A 20,430-nucleotide genomic window follows, 5' to 3' on the forward strand; every position below is an offset into this window, starting at 1 on the left:
CAAAAGACATTTTACTGTCACGTATTGGTTTTGAGACAGTCTCACTCTCTAGTATAGGCTGGCTTTGAACTCACTATGTAACTCAAACTGGCCTTGAAATTGCTGCAATCCTCCTGCTCAGTTTCCCAGGTGCTGGGATTACATGCACATACCACCACATCTTCCTTTATCACATATTATAAATACACATTTGGTTTTTCATCTGGAGACAGAGTCTCTGTAAGTCACTAAGTGCCAGGATTGGTGTTAAACTTGCTGTTCTGGGGCATCAGCATTCCCTGGTGCTCAGATTACAGGTGCCAGCACCACACCCGGCTCCCTCAGGCCATAAATTGTGACCTCGTTTCCAGAGTCCCTGAGCTCCAGCCCCAGCCCTGATCATCTTCATGATTTTTTGTACTCTGTTGGAGCAGCGCAGTCTGAGATGGGAAAGTTAGGCTCAGTGCTCCTCAAAAACAGAAAATTTCTCAGTACTTTTGCTGCCTGATGGAGGACCTTGGGCCTGGCTTGGGAAGAAGTATGATTTTTTTTTTGCTAGGAGTAGTGGCACATGCCCATAATCCCAGCCCTCAGGAAGCCGAGGCAGGAGGATCACTGTGAGTTCAAGGCCAAATTGAGCTACTTAGTGAGTTCAGGGCCAGCCTGAATTACCTAATGAGACCTTATCTCAAAAAACAACCTGGGGCTGGGGATTTAGCTCAGTGGTGCTGCTGCCTGCCTCACAACGCCAAGGTCCCGAGTTCAATCCCCAGTAAGAAAAAACAAAAAACCCCACAACATTATGTATGCCTAAAACATACCAATATTTTACTATAAAAAACAAAATTCAGAAAACATAAAATATTTTTAAAAACAACAAAGTGATTTTCTGGTAACAAATCAAGCTTTGTCACCCACACTTTACACAACATTAGTGAACAAATGTGAGCCTCTACATGTTTGTGTTCAGTGGATAAATGTTGGTTCCTGGAAATCAGTGCTCCAGGACATTTTATTTATTTTTATTTATATATTTATTTATTTATTTATTTATTTATTTATTTAGGTTCCAGGGATGAAAGGTTCCAGGGACTTTGTGCTTTCAAGGCCGGTGCTGGCACTGGGGCATTTTATTTTTATTGAGATAGCATCTCAGTATTAGTTCAGGGTGGCCTTGAACACCCTATGAAGCCCTGGTGGGCCTCAAACCTGTGGTGATCCTCCTGTGTCAGCCTCCCTAGTGCTGAGATTATATGTGCGTGCCACCATGCCTGGCTCCTAGGCATTTTTGAAAGCTTGACTCTGATTCTTCTCATAGCTATTGAATGCCCCAGACTCACCTTCCCTGGATGTAATAAGGATGGTCCACAGGAGGCCAGGCACAGCAAATGGTCCATCAGGTCCCCACAGCTAAGGGACCCCAACCCCCCTGGGTGACCGTGGAGGCTGCCTGGGGCCTCTGAAGGCCAGAGCACCTGCTCCTGGTCACTGCGTCTGTTTCCTCTCAGGACCGAAGTCATGGAAAGGAAGGCCGTGTCATTGGAGGAGGGGAAGCATCAGGTAGAAATAAACTGGAGGCGAAACTTGAAATATCTATGAAACCAAAAACAACTGAGTCTTATAAATTATTGTAACCTCTTTAAAACAGTGACCTTAGGCCAGCTGAACTTGCCTCATTGCTGACAAACACTCACATTAGGCAGAAACAAATTTAAACTGCGGTTTTCATAAGCAGTGAGCTAATAGGCAATTGTGGACCTAGAAAGTTTTCAACCAGGTAATCAAGGAGAAGGGAGGTTTTGGCCCAGCCCGGTGCCTCACACCTGTTATCCCAGCACCGTGTAGGCTGAGGCAGGAACATCATGACTTGAACACAAACTTGGGCAATTACAAGGACCTGCAGAAAAATAAAAAATGAATTTGGGGAGAAGCTCAATATTAGAGTGTTGGAAATTTCCCTTCCCAGTAGTGAAAAGGAAGACGGCAGGAAGGAAGGAAGGAAGGAAGGAAAGAGAAAGGGACTGAAGGGAAAAAAAATGAAAAAAATGAAGAAAAAAAAGGATGAACAATATGTATATACAGTAAGTTCTCAATTTATGAATGACTTTTGTTCCAGGATTAAGTTCGTAAGTCTGATCCATCTGTAAGTCCAACAAAGTGATTCTTACCCACCTTTGACATGAAGGTACAATTTTAAAGCAAAACAAAAAACAAAAAAACAAATGCAAGGTCCGTTCATATCTGTGAAAGTTGGCAGCCGGAATGTGCCTAAACCAGGCGCTTAATTAACTGCAACCAATGAACAAATTCCTTTCCAGGGTTCACTGCTCCCCCCACAGCTCCTCCTCAGAACATGGGCCTGGGAGTAGCCTGGGGTCCTCAGCTCATGAACTGCTGATTCTTTCTCAAGTGAACTCTTCTTTTTCATTATATGGGTGAAACTAGGGTTTAAACACAGGGAACGGCCATCACTTATCTGGGTCCCACCCCTATTTGTTTTTTGTCTTTCTTTGTTTTTTGCAGGACTAGAGCCTGACTCTAGAAGCCTTGCGTGGGTCTACAGCCCCTGCCCCACAACACCTTTTTATTTTGAGACAAGGTCTCACTAAGTTAATAAGTCACTCAAGCTGGGTTTGAACTCCAGGAGCCTCAGCCTCCTAGAGTTCTGGGATTGAAGGTGCAGGCCACCAGGCCTAGCTAAAGAAATTCTTCTTAAAAGCAAAATAAAGGGCAGGGCGTGGTGACACACACCTGTAATCCCAGCACTTGGGAGGCTGACGCAGGGGGATTGCTGTGAGTTTGAGGCCAGCCCAGAATACAATAGTGAGACATTGTCTCAAAAAAACCCAACCAAACAAAAAAATGACAACACATTAAATATCTCAATTCATTTCTTTTCTGATTTTCAAATCCAATAAAACCCCATACAAAGAGAAGAAATGTTCCTATAGGGCCAGGAGCTTAGTCTCAAATCAAAACATGCTAAGGAGAAAACAATATTTTAAAATCCAAATGAAGCAAACAAACAAAAAAGTGATGAAGAAGGCATATTTGCAACTTCCAAGCTACTCTGCTGGTAAGGTGGGATCAGGAGAGATGAGCAATAGAACAACCAGGGATTGTTTAACATCCAACAACTTCCGGTGCCTCTCTTAGACACAAAAGTGTGCAATCCCATGCTCCCAGGTTTTTCTCATGACATCAAATTGGTGTTCATTATCCTGTATTGAAAAACATTTTTTAGAGGATTCAAAGATACAGGGCTTACATGGCTCTGTTTCTGAAAAACAATGATATTTTTCCAATAATTCAAGTGAGGGTACAGCTCAGTGTAGAGGGCTGGACTAGCATGAGGGAGGCCCTGGGTTCCACTCCCAGCACCAAAAATAACTGATTATCTCCTAGAGTCACACAAGAGAGTGGAATTTAATTTCTGCTCAGTGTATATAGATATATAGAGATCCTTGGAAGTCCATGTAGCTTCTTATTTAAGTAATAATGATTGAACACAGAGTTTTTGCACTGAGCTACATTCCCAGGTCTTTACTATACATATATACATATATATATATATATATATATATATATATATATATATTTTTTTTTTTTTTTTTGGTACTGGGAATCTAACTCGGGGCCTTGTGCATTCAAGGCAGGTGCCAGAACCACTAAGCTAAATCCCCCGGCCCTATAGATATAGTTTTCCCAGTCCCAGGAATCAAACTCAGGTCTTTATGCTTGCCAGGCACGCATGGTGGCACTGAGCTGGATCCTCGGCCCTTCTTTCTTTTATTTTTAAGAGAGGGTCTTATTTACCCATTAAATTGCCCAGGCTGGCTTTGATCTTGTGAGCAACCTGCCTCAGCCTCCCAGAGCACTTGAATTACAGGTATAGGCCATCATGCCCTGCTCCATTTGATTTTTTTCAGGTACAGCCTTTCCTTGTTACACAGCTAGACCCAAAGTCCTGCATCCAAGTGATCAACATGCCTCAGCTTCCAAAGAATCTGGAATTGCAGCAGCCCCTCATACTGTGGAGTGGTTTTATCTCTGGAACAGAGTGAAAATACGGGATAATTCCTGCCATAATTCAGAAACAGATCAATTCCTTTCCTGTTTCACACTCTCACCTATGACTACCACATATTAATAAAACTAAACCTGTGTTTGTGAAGTAAATCAGTGACTGAATCCTTGAGTTTTCCTTTCTTCTTTTTGGGGGGGGGGGGAGATGGGGGGTCTCACTTTTTAATGTAGGCTGGCCTGGAGGCCAGTATGTGCCCAGGTTGGCCTCAAACTCATGGCTATCCTTCTGTCTCAGCCTCTTGAGTGCTGGGATTATAGGAGTTGTGTCACCACACACAGCCTTACTCTCCTATAAACTTCTCTAGCCCTGACTAGAAATTTACTAAAACCAATCAATGTGGACAGAGAAAAACCAAAGATTAGCTGGGTGGAGAGGGAGAAACCCAATCAGGGGTTCATAGAGTGAAGGGAAGGAAAGAGCTAGGAATGTAAGGTGTAGCTAACAGGGGGGATAAAGGCAGGAGAGGAGCCCAGGAGATGCTCAGTCCTGGAGCTTCCAGTTGCTGCCTGGTCCTGCCAGGATCCTGGAGCCCCATCACCTGAGTCTGCACCTGGTGAGTCACTGCCCTCCATAAGGACGCCCCTCCATCCCACCTTTGGCCAGTGACTATGAGGTCTCACTTTATAGTTCAGAATGGCCTTGAAATCACTTTGTAGCCCAGACTGGCCTCAAACTTGGAGTGGTCCTTCTGCTTCAGCTTCCATAGTGCTGGGATTACAGGCGTGTGCAACCACACCCACCTTTGTCATTTCATAACTTTTAAAAGATTATATTTTTCTTTAAATGAAAGCCATCTCTTCAAAGCTCTGTGGAGTCACCCATGTGGTCTCCTGCATTCCTTGTGATGCTGAAGCAGGGGAATGGGAGGATCCAGACAACCCTGGATTAAACTGAACTAAATAGTAGGACGTTTTGTACTGAGGATTGCACAGTGACTTCCCCCTGTGCTACCTCTTCCACCATTTTTATTTTAGTTTGTGTTTTGAGACAGGGCCTCCCTAAGTCATCTCAGATGGACTGCCACTTGGAAGTCTCCTGATTTAGCTTGACAAAATGCTGGGATTAAAGGAGTGGATCTCCAAGCCTAGCCCGATTTTATTTTATTATTCATTTACTTTTAAATTTATTGACATAGATTCTTACTGTGCAGTTTAGGCTGGCCTTGAATACACTATGCAGCCCTGGATGGCCTAGAACCCCTGCCTCAGTTTTCCCGGTGCTGGCATTACAGGCTGCCCCACCACCCAAAGTTTCTGTTATAGCATTTTAACAAAAGCCCTGGGGATGTTGCTCCATGGTAGAGCTCTTGACTAGAATGCCAGGGGGATGTGAACCTATTATTTGAACTCATTAGAGTGAATGGAGAAGAGAAGAAGTTTTTTTACTCTCAGTACTGAGGACTGAAGGCAGGGGTGTGATATGTCAGAGTTAACTGTCCTGATACTCTGATTTGCTGTTTTGGGACAGGGTCTCCTAACTTAGCTAGGCTGACTTTGAACTCCTCATCTTTTGTCAGCCTCCCAAAGGCTGGCATTTGAGGTTCATAACCCCTCATCCAGCTAGAAGTTTCTTTTCTCTCTCTCTCCCTTTCCCCTTCCTTCATTTTTCCTTCCCTTCCTCTTCTTCTCTCCCTCCCTCCTTCACTCTCTCCTTCTCTTCCCTCCAGCAAAGAATTACCTTGCCTGCAATTTTAAGGCAAGATCTTGCTAAGTCACTAAATTGTCCAGTTTGGCCTTGAATTTGATTTTTGGGATTCTCTGGCCTCAGCCTCCCAGAGTCCTAGGCTTACAGGCATTTGCATCAAAGTTTATTTTTTCAAAATTGAAATATTCAGATTGTATTTCTTAAATGCTAGTTCATGGATATTCGTTTGTGAATTTAGCTAGGGCCCCTGCCTCTCATGGGCTTTCCTCTGAGTTCAGTCCACACCAACACAAGAATTTAAAACAAACCCTGGCCAGCTGGGGCATGACTGTGATCCCAGCACTTAAGAGGCTGAGGCAATAGGATTACTGAGTTCAAGGGTAGACTGGGTGACATAGTGAGTTCAAGGCCATCCTGAGACTATATCAAGACCCTGTTTCAAAAAAACAAAACAATTAAGAAGGGAGCTTTGAAACATTGTGTGTAGCCAGGTATGTTTACCCAAGTCTGAAATATCACCTCCTCTAGAGGCCGAGGTAGGAGAATTTAAAATCCAAGGCCAACTTGGACAACTTAGTGAGATTTTGTCTCAAACTTTTAAAATGCCAAAAACAAAAAACATGCTGAAATTGTTACTCTGAGCAAAAGCCACCTTCAACCCATGTACCCCACACCAAATTTATTTATTTATTTATTTATTATTTTTGCAGTGCCAGGGATGAAACTCAGGACCTTGTGCTTCAGAGGCAGGGGTGGCGCCACTGAGCTAAATACCCAGCCCCACATACCAAGTTTTAAAAAGCAACTATATACTATTTTACACCAGGATTTTATTTGGGGGGGGGGAGGTGATTCTTTTTTCTTTTTCTTTTTTTTTGTTTTGATACCAGGGATCGAACTCAGGTCCCTGCACTTGCAGAGCAGGCGGCGGAACCACTGAGCTAAATCCCTGACCCTTTGGGGTTTTTTTTGTTTGTGGTTTTTGTTGTTTTTGATTTTTTTTTTTTTAAAGCAGGGTCTCACAATGTAGCTCAGGCTGGCTTTGAACTCACTACATAACCCAGGTTGGCGTCAGACTTGCAGTGATCCTCCTGCCTTAGCTCTTGGAGTGCTGGGATTTCAGGCTTTTACCACACCTGGATATTTTCATGGGATTTGTTTCTTGTGGTGCTGAGCTTGAAATCAGAGCCTTTGAATTGCCCTACCTCCCCAGACCTATTTTTTATTTCATTAGAATTCACATCAAGGCATTCTCGCTAAATCCCTAAATTGTACAGGCTGGGCATAAACTTGTAATTCTCTTGCCTCTGCCTCCCAGAATGCTGGGATTATATGTCCAAGTCTCTGCAGTAATTTAAAGGGGGAGACTTTCTTTTGATCTATTTTCTCCCCTGCACTCAATCACAAAGTGGTAGGTTGTCTTACATGGAAGAGTTTTAACAACCTACACCAGAGTTAGCATTTTCCATCTCTCACTTCAACGTGCTCTATACCAATGTTACGTTGCTTTTATAATGGCTTATTAAACTTCTTAAAATGAAAATAACAAAATTCATTTTACAAATTCTCCCCATTGACTCCTGGCTGGCCTCATGGGTTGAATGGAGGTGGAAAGGTGCTTGGGCCTTAAGACTCTCCCTTTGCTATTATTTTAGGGCCTTGGAGCAAAGATCAGAAACTTCCCAAATAAGAAGGGGCTGAGATTTCACAACAGTCAGCCCACTTCCCACAAGGACTGGAATTCAAAGGATTAGTGGCTTGAAGTGGATGAGGTGGTGGTGCCAACAGGGGCAGTGGTATGGCATTGGGGCTAAATAGGACAGAGAAATTGGGAACTGAGAAAGCTCCCTCCATAGCTAAACAAAGGACCTTCCCCCTGAGTTGGTCTTCATGGGTCAGAAGGGGGCTCATGAGCTTGGCCTGACTGGATGCCCCTCCCTGGATGTGACCCCACATTCTTCTCCTTGCAGGTTTTTCGGGATGACTACACAGAGCCCACTGACTCTGTATGAGCTGACCAAGCAGAGGCTGCTGAACAGTGAGACCACAGCCAGCACTACTCTGCATGGCCTGCCCTCCATGATCTTCCATGAAATTTTCATGGAGGCCTTCATGAGGGAACACAATGAGGTCCTAAAAGTGATGGTACAGGCCTGGCCTTTCCTCTGCCTCCCTTTGAGGACCCTGATGACTCTGAGGAAACCAAAGACCCCACACCCTCAGTTTGGAGAAATCACACTGCAACAGAGAAACCTATGGACCTTGTAAGCCCTACTGGATGGATTTGACATTCAGCTGTCCCAGAAGGTTCACCACAGGTGAGGGGGATACACGATACTGGAGAGAGGGTTCTGGGAGGCCAGGAGAGAGAGAGTTGGTAATAAGGAGTGTGGGGGACTGAAGCTTGGAGCAGCTGCTCATGTTGAGGAAGATCACAGAGGTCTTGGTTTTGCTGAAAGCCACCTGGGAAGGGATTTCCTGATGAGAAAGGTGGATGTGAGGATGCAGTGAAATCAGGAGGAACCTGCATCTGCCTCCTCTCGCAGGAACTAGAAGTTGAATCAAGCTGCATAGAAAGGTGAGAAGGGTAGAAAAGGAAGGCAGGAAAAGTAGGAGTTCAGCTGATGCCAAGAAAGTGGAAGAGAAGCACAGGTAAGAAATTGGTTCTTTATCTTAATTCTCAGACCGCTTCCTGTTTCACTCACAGCAGGTGGAGACTGCAGGTGCTGGATTGGAGGGATGTACACCGGGACTTCTGGACTGTAGGGCCCAGAGCCATGAGTTCTGCCCATTCAGAAGATGCCAGCAATAAGGAGACAGGCAAGCCTGGGTTGAGGAAGAAGAAGCCGACCTTGAGAATATTCACACACCTTTGTTTTCAAGCCTGGAGTTCATCTTGGGCCACCCATAATGAATTAGAATTTTGCCTCTTGACTTGGGCCAGGAAGAGAAAAGCTTCAGTACACCTGTGCTGTGAGAAGGTGATGATCAAGTCAAATGATGTCTCTACAATTCTGAAGCTCCTTCGTGCTGTGCAACTGGACTCTATCCAGGAGCTGGACGTGTTCAGTGTATGGGGTTGGAAATGCATGAAAGCATTTCTTCCTCAGCTCAAGAAGATGACGAACCTTCGCACATTTCACTTCAGCAGCCTGAGCCCAGAAGTGTTTACTTTGCCCTTGGAAAATAAGTGGCTTTCCTGCATCTATGCTTTTCACTTAGGAGAGCTGCAAAATCTCCGGGAGCTTCATATACATGATGTCCTTTTCCTACATGGAACTCTGCATAAGATTTTCAGGTGAGTGTATGTTGAGCTCACCTGCACATTCCTGGGAACGGTGAATATGAAGAGGGCATCTGTGTGCCAAGCCACTGGCAATGTGGTGACACTAGGAAGTGGGAAAGACAACGCTGTTTGAACCATGGCTAGGTCTCCCATAACCACCCACATGAAGGCACACCTAATCTGGGACAGGAGGTCTGCAACCCGCCCCATGACCAGAAAGTTAGCAGTGGTCGGGGGGACAAAGTGAGGGCAGCTGTGATTTCTTCCTTAGGAAGCACATCTAGGTTAGGGTGTTGGGGAGAGGGAAGAGAGAGCATTAAAGTAGGGGCAGGCCTCACACCTGCACATTGGAACTGTGATTCTGCTTAGCTTCTGAGATTGGGAGCAAGCCATTCTCTGTCTCACCCTTTTGGAAAGGCTGCTGGGTGCGTGTCTTACTTTCTCATTGCTAAGATGAAATATCTGTTGTGGCTTGTGTTTCAAAGTCCCTCCAAAGCCTCACACATTCTTTTTCAGAGGTGGCTGAATGTGGAATGTCTGATGCTAGAATTAAGGGTGGGTGAATACTAAACTACAAGTGAGCGATTGGTTTTGGCACCGCCCGGTAGTCTGGATGGGATAAAGGGGGCAGAAAATGCTGTTAAGGGCCCTTTTTGCTTTGCTACCATCTGGAGGTCATAAACTGTTTCTCCTCTACCATGCCATGCTGGCTTTGAACCTCTACAAACTGTAATCCCAATAAACCTTTCCCCCTTTAAGTTTGGGTGTCAGTTATTTTGTCTTAGCAATGAGAGAAAAATAACTAACACAGTACCCAATACCTAAAAGTGAAAGAAGAAAAGGTTTATTTTAGCTCACAATTTATACACACGATTTATACATAGTCCATAAAAAAACAGCTGGCTCCAATGCACCACAGACAAGAAATAGTCCATTGCAGGGTAGGCAGAATGCAGCAAGCCTGCCTTGCTTCTTTCCTTTTATATTCCATACAGGCAACAAGCCCATTGCTTATTGCCATTCATCCAAAGGGTGGCCCTTCTCTCTTTAGTAATTCCACTACCTACAGCTGTGCTAAACCAATCATTGGACTGATCCAATTACCATACCCATGGTCTAGCCACTTGCCCAAATCCCAACTGCTGAGTGCATAAGGCTTTGGGGGAAGCCTAGATAGAAGCCATAACAGTCCCCCAGGCAGGGCAATGAGCACATGGGATGTGCGGGAGTCTGGAGCTCAGGGTGAGGAGCAGAAGTTTAGGGCTGAGAACAGGGACACAGGCTTTGCTGAGGACACAGGGCCAACTCCAGGCCAAGTGGCCAGTCTTGCCTGGGTTCATTCTCCTGCATGTCACCCCTTGGCCTCATCTGGACAGAGCTGTGGTTTTCTGCTTGGCAGTAAGCATAAGGGGCTGTACAGAATGGAGACTGAGCCAATCAGACAAGTGATGGTGACTTTAATGATCAGTGCCTTCAACACACAGCATTGAGGGATGATCATCAATGGTGAAGGCAGCCTTGGGGTTAAACTGTCTCTCCTACCTTCATGTCATTTCCTAATGTACCCCATTCATCACCCCAATTCATACCAATTAAGTTTTCTCTCTCTCTCTAGGAACCAGACCTCCTTGGAGGCCCTCTCCTTCAGTTCAAGTCCACTGAAGGAATCTGACCTAAAGCATCTGGCCCACTGTCCAAGCATGAGCCAGCTGAAGTCCCTGAGTCTGAGGAAGTTCTCAATGAAATCATTCAACCCAGAGACCCTCCAGGCTCTGCTAGACAAACTGGCCAGCACCCTGGAGACCCTGGTCCTAGAGCACTGTGACATCACAGACGCCCAGCTGCTTGCTATCTTGCCTCCCCTGAGCTGCTGCTCCCAGCTCAAGACCTTCAGTTGCTATGGGAACCACATATCCCTGGGCATCCTTCAGGTCCTGTTGTATGTGTGTGGGGGACTGAGCCAGTTAACCCATGGGCTGTATCCTGCCCCCTTGGAGAGCTATAAGTCCAAGATTCCAGCAGAGTTTGTGCACCCTGAGAAATTTCTCCGAGTCTGTGCTAAATTGGCACGGGTACTGAAGGATATAAGGCCATCTCTTAGGGTCCAGATCTGTACCTACTCCTGTGATTGGTGTATGAAATGCCAACTGTTTAGACTGGAGCCCAGTGGAAACTGGGAAATCACAGAGCAGTATTGCTATGGAAGCAGGATTAGATGTGACAGTTGTATGAATCCCCTATGTTGATGACTGTATTTTTTCTTAGTAGATGTCCCTTCAAAGCTTACTGTGATCACAGGTGGGGCTTTTTGGAGGTGACTGAATCAGGGGAGCCTGATACTCATCAGTGGATTGGCTCAGAGTCTGTAGCTCATTGTGATGATTGGAAGTGAAGCCAGGTTAGAGGAGGTAGATCACTGAGGGTGTGGCCTAGAAGGCTCTGTCTCTCTTCCTTCTGTTAATGTCTCTCTGCTTTCCAGAGCCAGGCATGAGCTGTTTCTCCTCTGCCATGCACTGCTGCCATGCCACCCTATGACCTGAACTGTATGACAAAATAAACGTTTCCTCTTTGAAACTGTGAGCATTGATTATTGTACACAAGTGACAAGGGAAGTAATGCAGACATGCGCATGTCTGAAGTTAGTCCTGCATAGATGATTGTTAAGAAATGGTCATAAAGGGAACCTTCCCAGGTATAGTAGGGCACACCCATAATCCCAGTACTTTGGAAGCTAAGGCAGGAGGCTCACCTTGAGTTTGGCACCAGCTTGGGCTATGTAGTGAGACTCTATTTCAAAATTAAATAAATAGACTAACAAAGAGAACCTCAATGTAAGCTCTTTCATGATGATCTAATGACTTGATTTTCTAGTATATATGTGTATATATATGTATATATACATTTATTATTTTATTTCTGTTAGTATGCTTTCCATGCATAATAATTATATTGATCTTGAATAGAATATCTTCCTTTTCTTCCTTTTTCTCTTTTTGATAATGTGGGAGAGTGAACTCAGGGTCTTCACCCTGAGCTAACACTCCAACTCTTTTTACTTTTTCATATTTTTAAAATATTTCATTTTACATGTTTGCATTACTTTCATCATATTTACCATGGGGCATTGGTGCATTTACATAATTCATCTTGCTTGTTTTTATGTCCTTTTCCTTCCACTTCCATCTCTTGGTCCTCTTCCATTTGCAGGTTTCTTTTTGGAGACAGGGTCTCACTAAGTAGCTAAGTGGTACAGGGTAGGCTCAAGCCTGCAATCCTCCTGTCTTATCCTCCCAGAGTGCTGGGATTACAGCCATGCACCACCTCACCCATCCTGGTTTTTCACTTTGATCTCAGCTATTTCCAGTGGTCAGAAAAAAAAGAGGTGTTGGATTGTCCCAAGTCCTTGCAGAGAGGCTGTGGGATCTCCAGGCACCAAAATAACATGCTACTCTTCAGATCTTTCCTTCCTTTTTCAGGCCTGGGATGGAAACTGGGGCCTCACACATGCTAGGCTAGTGGTCAACCATTGAGCTACCCTCCCGGCCCCCTTCCCTCTTGTTTCCTTCTCTGGGGTCATCTTTTACCTCCCTGCTCATTTGTGTGGCTGTTTCCAGAATGGTCAAGTCCACAGACCCCAGGTTCATTCACTTGGGGTTGCACCTGTGATGACCCTGGGCTCTTATAGCTTGATGATATCCCATGGTCAGGACAGCAGAGTTGAGTTATCCATTCATCTACAAGGACAGCTGATCAATTCCAAACACTGGCAGTGATGAAAAGAGTGGCTGGGAACATCTGGATGGAGATCTCCTCACTTGGATAAACACCTAAGAGTTCCATTACTGGGTCATGTGCTAGGGATACATGTAGTCATTTTCCCCATGACAGTCTCACCTATCATATTTTCCCCAGAAAGAGCAGAGAAACTTTCTATTTCCCTGTGCCCCACAGCTAAGCATGGTGCCTGGGAAGTGGCAGCAACTGCTGACTGACCACAGGTGACTTGGAAATCTCCAGCACCAAGTTGGAGCCACTAAGAGGCAAGTCTGGATAAGTGAACATTAGCAGGATAAAAATGATGTGAATAAAGATGTAGAAAAAGTAATGCTCATGATGCTGTGGACACTACATGAGTGTCATGAACTCCAGCATTCACGAGGTGGACACTCTTGATTTGCTTTTCATACATTCTCCCGCAAGTCTTGGACAATAGTCCAAGTATAAACAGTCTTGTAATCCAAACGAAGCCAACATCTCCCCTGCACCCCAGGGTGCTCTCCTAGGCTTAGCCTAGGCTGCCTTCCAGATTGCTGTGACTTCCCATGAATTTATGAATAATGAGGCCTTTGGTTGCTTTTTCCCTTCTAGAGATGATATCTTGGGTTACCAATCATGTTACTTCTTTTCCCCTTAAGCATTGGTCTTCAAAGTTTTGTTCTGGCTGGGTATGGTGGAGCATGCCTGTAGTGTTGGCACTTTGGAGGCTGAGGTAGAGGGATTGCCATGAGTTTGAATTACATAGCAAAAAATCAAATATATAAATAAAATTTATAAAATTAAGTAAATAAATGAATACAAAATAGCAAAAAGAATAAAAGAAAAAGAAAACTAATAGGTTGGATGGTCCCAGAACTGCTGGGAGGTTGAGAGAGGAAGATCTCCTGTTTTTGCCCAGCCTAGGCAATGCAGAAACTTATTGAGACCCTGTCTCAAAGTTAAATCCACAGAAAGGACTGGGGATGTAACTCAGTACAAAGGCACTGTGTTAATCACCACCACCAGAAAAAGAAAATAACTGATAGATGATAGAAAGATAGATAAATACATGAAGATAGAGAGATAGAATTAAATAGAGAGATATGCAGCTTTTCACTTAGGTTGAGACCTCATTGGCAGAGCTGTATGACATGGGTCCATTCCAAATCCTTGTGTTTTCCAGGCTCTGACCCAGTTTCCAGCCCATGCCCCAGGTGAGCCTTCAATTCCAGGTCCAGTAGGTGTCTGGTTTCCACGACACCCTCTGCTTCATTACCTTCACTTACTGCCCTAACCTTCACTCACGTATTCACTCCACTAACTGCAAGCTCCTTGCTTTGTTTTTGTTGTTGTTTTGTTTGTCACACTCCCTATTTCATGCTGGCTTTGAATTAACTAGCCCATGTTTTCTTCAAACTCAGCAATCCTCCTGTCTCAGCTTCACAAGCACTGGGATTGCAGGTGTATGCCACCATGCCTGCAAGCTTCATCTTCTTATCCATTAATTTATTGGTACATTTTTAGGTGTACAATACAGTTACATTCATTGTTGAGAACTTGTACCTTTACATGATGTATCTTGGATCTTATTTTTTCCTCATTCCCTTCACCCCCTCCACCCTTCCCTATTTATAAAGACTTTGTTTCCATTTTTTTCCTTTTCTCATATTTTTTCTTTTCCCTTCTTTCCTTTCCCCTACCCCTCCCACTTCCCATACTCCTTTAGAACTTTCCTTCCTATTACACAGTATCAGTTATACATTTTGATCCTTATTTACACTTTTAGTTTTTCACACCACAGAAACTATTTGGTATTTACCCATGTGTGTCCTATTTATTTCACTTAAGAGTATGGCCTCAATGTGCATTCAGTTAGCTATAAATGTCTCTAGTTTCTCATTCTTTATGGGTGAGTAGTACTCCATTTTATTAAAAAAGCACATCTTCTTCATCCAGTCTCCAGTTGATGGGCAATTGGGCTGTTTTCAAATTTTAGCTATTACAAACTGTGCCGCTATGAACATGGGTGAGCATATATCACTGTGGTATGATTCTTTTCATTCTTTTGGGAAGATACCCAGCAGAGGAATAGCTGGGTCAAATGGGACTTCTAGTCCTACTTCTTTGAGGTATCTCTATATTGATTTCCACAGTGGTTGCACCAGTCCACACACCCACCAACAATGAAGAAGGATTTCTTTCTCCCCAGAACCCAACCAGCATTTGTTATTGGTGGATTTCTTGATAGCAGTCATTCTTTCTTGTGTGAGGTGGAATCTCAGTGTTGTTTTCATTTGCTTCTCTCAAATGACCAGTGATGGTGAGCATTTTTTCATCTGTTTATTTGCTGCTTTTACTTCTTTGTCTGAGAAATATCTGTTCATTTCAGTGCCCATTTTTTAATTGAGTCTTTATATTTGGGGGGTCTGATTTTTGTTAGTTCTTTATATATTCTAGATAGTAGACCTTTGTCTGAGGAACAGCTGGTAAAAATTTTTCCCACATTGTAGATTGTCTTTTAGTTCTGTTGGTGGTTTCTCTTGCAGTGCAGAAGGTTTTAAAAAAGATGAGATCCCAGTTGTTGATTTTTTTGTGCTAGTTCTTGTGGTAATGAGGATTTATTCATAAAGTTTTTTCCTATGTCAATATCTTTGAGAGGTCTACCTAACTTATCTTCCAACAAGTTTAGTGTTTCTGTTTTAATATTTAGATCTTTAATCCACTTCAATTTTAGTTTAGTGTATGGTGAAAGACAGGGGTCTAGTTTTAATCTTCAGCAAGTTGAAATCTAGTTTCTCCAATAACATTTATTAAAGAGGCTATCTTTCCTCCAGTGAGGATGGTTGGCTCCTTTGTCAAAGATGAGGTAGCTGAGTATGTGTAGAGTTGTTTCTGCATCTTCTAATCTATTCCATTAATCCTTGGGTCTGTTTGTTTGCCAGTACCATGCTGTTTTTATCACAGTGGCTTATAGTACAGTTTCAAGTTGGGGATTGTGATACCCCCTGCCATGTCTCTGTTGCCTAGAATTGCTTTTGCTATTCTTGGTCTCTTCTCATTCTAAATGAATTTTTGGATTGTTTTCTCTAGTTCTGTGAAATATACTATTGGGATTTCAATCAGGATTACAATGAATCTGTATAGCACTTTTGGCAGTATGGCCATTTTCACTATGTTGGTGCTTCCTATTTGTTTCTGGTACACATCTATAACGCCTAGAACTCAAGGCTGAGGCAGGAGGCTGGAAAGATCAAGGCCAGCCTTGTGTGGACTACAGAGCAAGAGCCTGTCTCAAAAGACAAAATAAAACAGAGGAGACAAACTTTCAAAATGACACTTGAAGGGACTGGGGTGTAGTTCAGTGGTACAGGGCTTGCCTAGCGTGCACAAAGCTTTTGGTTCAACACTCAGCACTGAAAATAAACACTTTAAGGAAAACATGCAATGTTCAGGAGGTAATAACTTCTCATTCTATGGCTTTTTAAACACAAATATTCATGAGAGCACTGGAGAGTTTGTCTGAATGTTGACTTTATCAAAACATGGTGTTTTTGCTTTCCCATCTAACATTATGGTCTGACTCCTTGTCAACTCTGAGCAATCCAAAGGCAGCTGGTTGAGAAATATTTTATTTACTTTTCTGCAAAAGCTAGGTCTGCTGCCAGCTCCCAATTGCACAGTGAAATCTGTGAGAGCAGATCTGTGACCTACTATGACATGGTTATGGATTGAGGGCTCAACTGTCGTGGAAATTCTAACCCCTCTTTCTTCAGAAGGGAGAAGGTTAATGTAGCTCTCTATTTGAATCTGGTGAGGGGCTCCTGCCCTCTATTTTTTCTGAAAAGTTTTCAAACTCCTAAGACCCTTTATTTTCCAGGAAAAAAAGATGACATCAAAAAGACAATGTTTTGGTCTGAAAGTGTGGCTCAATACTGGTCTAGATTTCACTGCCTGCCTTGAAAGCTCAAGGACCCGAGTTCGACCCCCAGTACCAAAAAAAAAAAATACTTGCCTAGCTAGCATGAAGCCTTGGATTCCACCCCCAGCATCTCTCTCTCTCTCTCTCTCTCTCTCTCTCTCTCTCTCTCTCTCTCTCTCACACACACACACACACACACACACACACACAGATTTTTTTGTTTGTTTGTTTGAGACAAGGGATATGAGTGCAGGCTCAGCTTTAACCCACTATGATATAGATAAGGCTGGCCTTGGCCTCTTGGTAATCCTCTTGCCTCTGCCTCTAGAGTGCTGGGATTACAGAAGTGTGCCAGCTCTCCCATACAAAAATATATTTTTAAGATTTACTACTTGTTCCATATTTGTTACTTTTGTCAACCTGGGAGATGTGTATTATTTTTAATCCTTTACAAGCACAGAGCATAACCTATGTATCCACATTGTGCTAGAATCCTCAATTTTTGGTTTCTCTGTCCAGGGCAAAGAAGCAAACCTGAGGCCTCCAGTCAGGCAGAGCAGAAAGGGGACGGCATAGCTACCTTTCACCTAACAGTTTGATTCAGAGAGATGAAAGAGAAAAGCAAACTCTAAAAACCAAGTCAAAATTGATGGAGAAATAAGATACTTTCATGATAAAGAGCACCTCAGGAACTTCATGAACACCAAACCAGCACTCCAAAAAATTTTAGACAATACCCTAGGAAAAGACAATGAGGATCACAACCCCAGGAAACCCAGCAGAATGAATCCATTGGGTGTGACAAATTAAATGCGAAGGGGGAGAATACAACAAAAAGAAAGTCATGATAAGGCTTTTAAAACTTTTGACTTCATCTCCTTAATGAGTGTATAATTCAATCTTATTATTGCACTGATTAGTATTTTTCTGATTCTAGAGTTGCACACCATTCCTTGTGCTATACTGGTTATTTATCATCTTCTTATGTCTACATTTTAATTGGGTTGTCTATTAATAAGCTGTAAGAATTCTTTATATATTCTGCTCATAGGTTATATGCATTGTAAATATGGTCTGTTTAAGGACTACTTTTCATTTTAATGATGTCATTTAAAGTTCTAAATTTTTGATGGAATCTCATTTATCAATTTTTTTCTTTTATACATCATGTTTTTTGTATCCTGGGTAGTTCTTGCCTACCCTGAATTCATAAATATTTTCCTTTATAATTTCTTCTTAAAGTTTTATACTTTTAGGCTTTCTTATTTAGGTTCATAGATCCCTTCAAGTTATTTTCATGTATGGAAAAAAAGGGTTGAGGTTAATTTTTTATATACAGATACCAGGTGTTCTAGTGCCGTTTGCTGAAAACACTATCTGTTCCTCGGCTCTTGAATTGAGTTTATATTCTATAAAAAGCTAATGTGAAATAATCTTTCAAAACTCAGTGGGCCATATGTGTGTGGTTCTATTTCTAGATTCTCTGTTTTATTCAAATAATCTATATGTCTTTCCTTACACCAACACTGCCTTGATTATTGTAGTTTTAGAAGAAGTCTTAAAATTGGGTGCTAAATGTCTTCCAACACTGTTTTTGTTTTTGTTTTTGGCTTTTCTGGGTCCTTTGTACTCCCACAGAACTTTTAAAGTTCAATATCCAGTTCTTCATTTATAGCAAGTATACACAGACCTGAATTTTTATATATACCTTGTGTTTTCTAATCCTGCTAAATTCAAGTATAAGTTCTAGGGGCTCCTAGAGATTTCTTAGTATTTTCTCTGTAGAAGATCACTTCATCTGCATATAAAGATTTTGCTTCTGCCGTGCCAATCCTATCCTAGTTGTGTCATTTTGTTGCCAGACTATTTTGGTGGGGACTAGGGTTCAAAGTTTAATGGACAGATAAAGAGTAAGCATATCTGCCCTTGTTCCCCACCTTAAGGAGAAAGCATTGTATCTTCTCCATGTATACAAGGCATTCTCGCTGGAAGTATGGAGTACATGTCTTTAATTTGTTGAGAAGTTTCTGTTCTACTTCTAGTCTCCTGATAGTTTTTAACATGAACAGCTGTAAAATTTGGTCCAATACTTTTTCTCCAACTAGTGACAGTATCATATGGTTTTTTCCTTTCCTCTGTTAAAATGATGACTTTTGGGGGTGGATCTTCTGATGCTGAACCAACACTGGCATCCCTATGGCAAAACCACTTTCTACATCCTGCCAGATCTGACTTCTAATGGTTTGTTTTGTTAAGCAAATTTCTATCTATGTTCATACTTTTTCCTTCTATTATCTTTATCCAATTTTAGGATTAGTACAATGTTGATTTCCTAAAATGAGGGGAGAAGTGTTCCTTCTTTTTTCTGCTTTAATTGTTTGATACAATTTATCAGTTAAAATGTTTATGAGCCTGCTGTTGTCATATAGGTAGGTTTTCAAGCTAGGAATATACTTTCTTTAATAGGTGCTATTCAAATTTTATATTTCCTCCAGAGTTAGTTTCATTAATTTGTCTTCTAAGTTACTTCTTAGAAGTTGTCAAATTTATTTCAAAAAATATTTTGTAATATGCTTTCTATAGCCTTTTAAATTCTGTAAAATCTGTGACAATGTCTCCTAGATCTTAATATTGTAATTTAAAAAATGTATAACTGATATTGTGTAACAGGAAGAAAAGGTCTAAAAGAGCAGGGGAATTTGAAGGGGTAGGGGAAGGGAAAAAAGGGAAAGGAAAAAATATGAGAAGAGGAAAAGAATGGAAACAAAGTCTTTGCAAATAAGGAAGGGTGGAGGGGGTGAAGGGAGGGCAAGGGAAGGGGAAAAAAATAAGAACCAAGATACTCATGTAATGGTACAAGATCCCAATGATGAATGTAACTGTATTTTATACCTAAAATGTACCAATAAAGTTAATGGGGAAAAAAAAAGAAATCAGATCTGGCAGGATGTAGAAAGTGGTTTTGTTATAGGGATGGCAGTGTTCAGCATTGGAAGATCCATAACCAAAGTCATCATTTTAACAGAGGAAAGGAAAAAGCCGTATGATCCTGTCACTAGTTAGAGAAAAAGTATTGGACTAAATTCTACAGCTGTTCATGGTAAAAGCTATCAGGAGACTGGAAGTAGAACAGAAACTTTCTTTTCTCTCACTGCTTGTAGAATTTTGTTCTTCTGTTGGATTTCTGGAATCCTAACTATTATATGCCTATGTGCAGATTTTTTTGATCAAGGCTAGCTGGAGTCCTATATGCCTCACTTATCTGTATGTCAAGTTCTTTTCCCCTCCTTGGGAAGGTTTCTGCCCTCACTTGTGTGAACAGTTTTTTTATGTCATCTGCACTCTCTCCTCTTTCTTCATTGACTCCACTCAGTCTTATGTTATTCTTCTTTGCATTGTCTAGCAGCTGCTGGATTGATTTCTTGTGTTCCCTTACAATTTTAAAGCAATTTTTCTTTTCCTCCACACTAATTGCAATCTTATCTTCTATATGTGAAATTCTATCCTCACATTGGTTCATTCTGCTGAGCAGACTTTTGATGGGGTTTTCAATCTCTTGGAAATTTGTTTGTATCTGTTTTATGGATTCCATTTGTTCCCTATGTTGGGATTCCATCATGTTCCTCAGATCCTCTATTTTTTTAATCTGTGTCCTCTCTAGATTTATTAATCATGTCTTGCACCATGAGCAAAATCTTTGCTGTTATCTGAGTAATTATTTCTGATTTTATTTTTCCCAGATCCTCTTTTGTTGCCAGT

The 20,430-nt window shown here is 42.2% G+C and overlaps 1 protein-coding gene across 1 annotated transcript in view; it reads left to right on the forward strand.

Annotated features, from left to right (window-relative positions):
- The first annotated feature begins 7,690 nt into the window (after window positions 1-7,690).
- Window positions 7,691-20,430, forward strand: part of LOC101700013 (PRAME family member 8-like) — a 31,127-nt gene continuing 18,387 nt past the window's right edge. Inside the window, exons 1-4 of the mRNA XM_087214489.1 lie at window positions 7,691-7,855; window positions 8,170-8,288; window positions 8,421-9,008; window positions 10,612-11,068. Coding sequence (XP_087070615.1) covers window positions 7,691-7,855; window positions 8,170-8,288; window positions 8,421-9,008; window positions 10,612-11,068 — 1,329 coding nt within the window. The remainder of the gene's footprint in view (window positions 7,856-8,169; window positions 8,289-8,420; window positions 9,009-10,611; window positions 11,069-20,430) is intronic.

The sequence above is a fragment of the Heterocephalus glaber genome, unplaced genomic scaffold, assembly GCF_053883595.1.
Source record: "Heterocephalus glaber isolate CG9 unplaced genomic scaffold, H.glaber_assembly_v1.0 deba00001447, whole genome shotgun sequence".
Lineage (NCBI taxonomy): Eukaryota > Metazoa > Chordata > Mammalia > Rodentia > Bathyergidae > Heterocephalus > Heterocephalus glaber.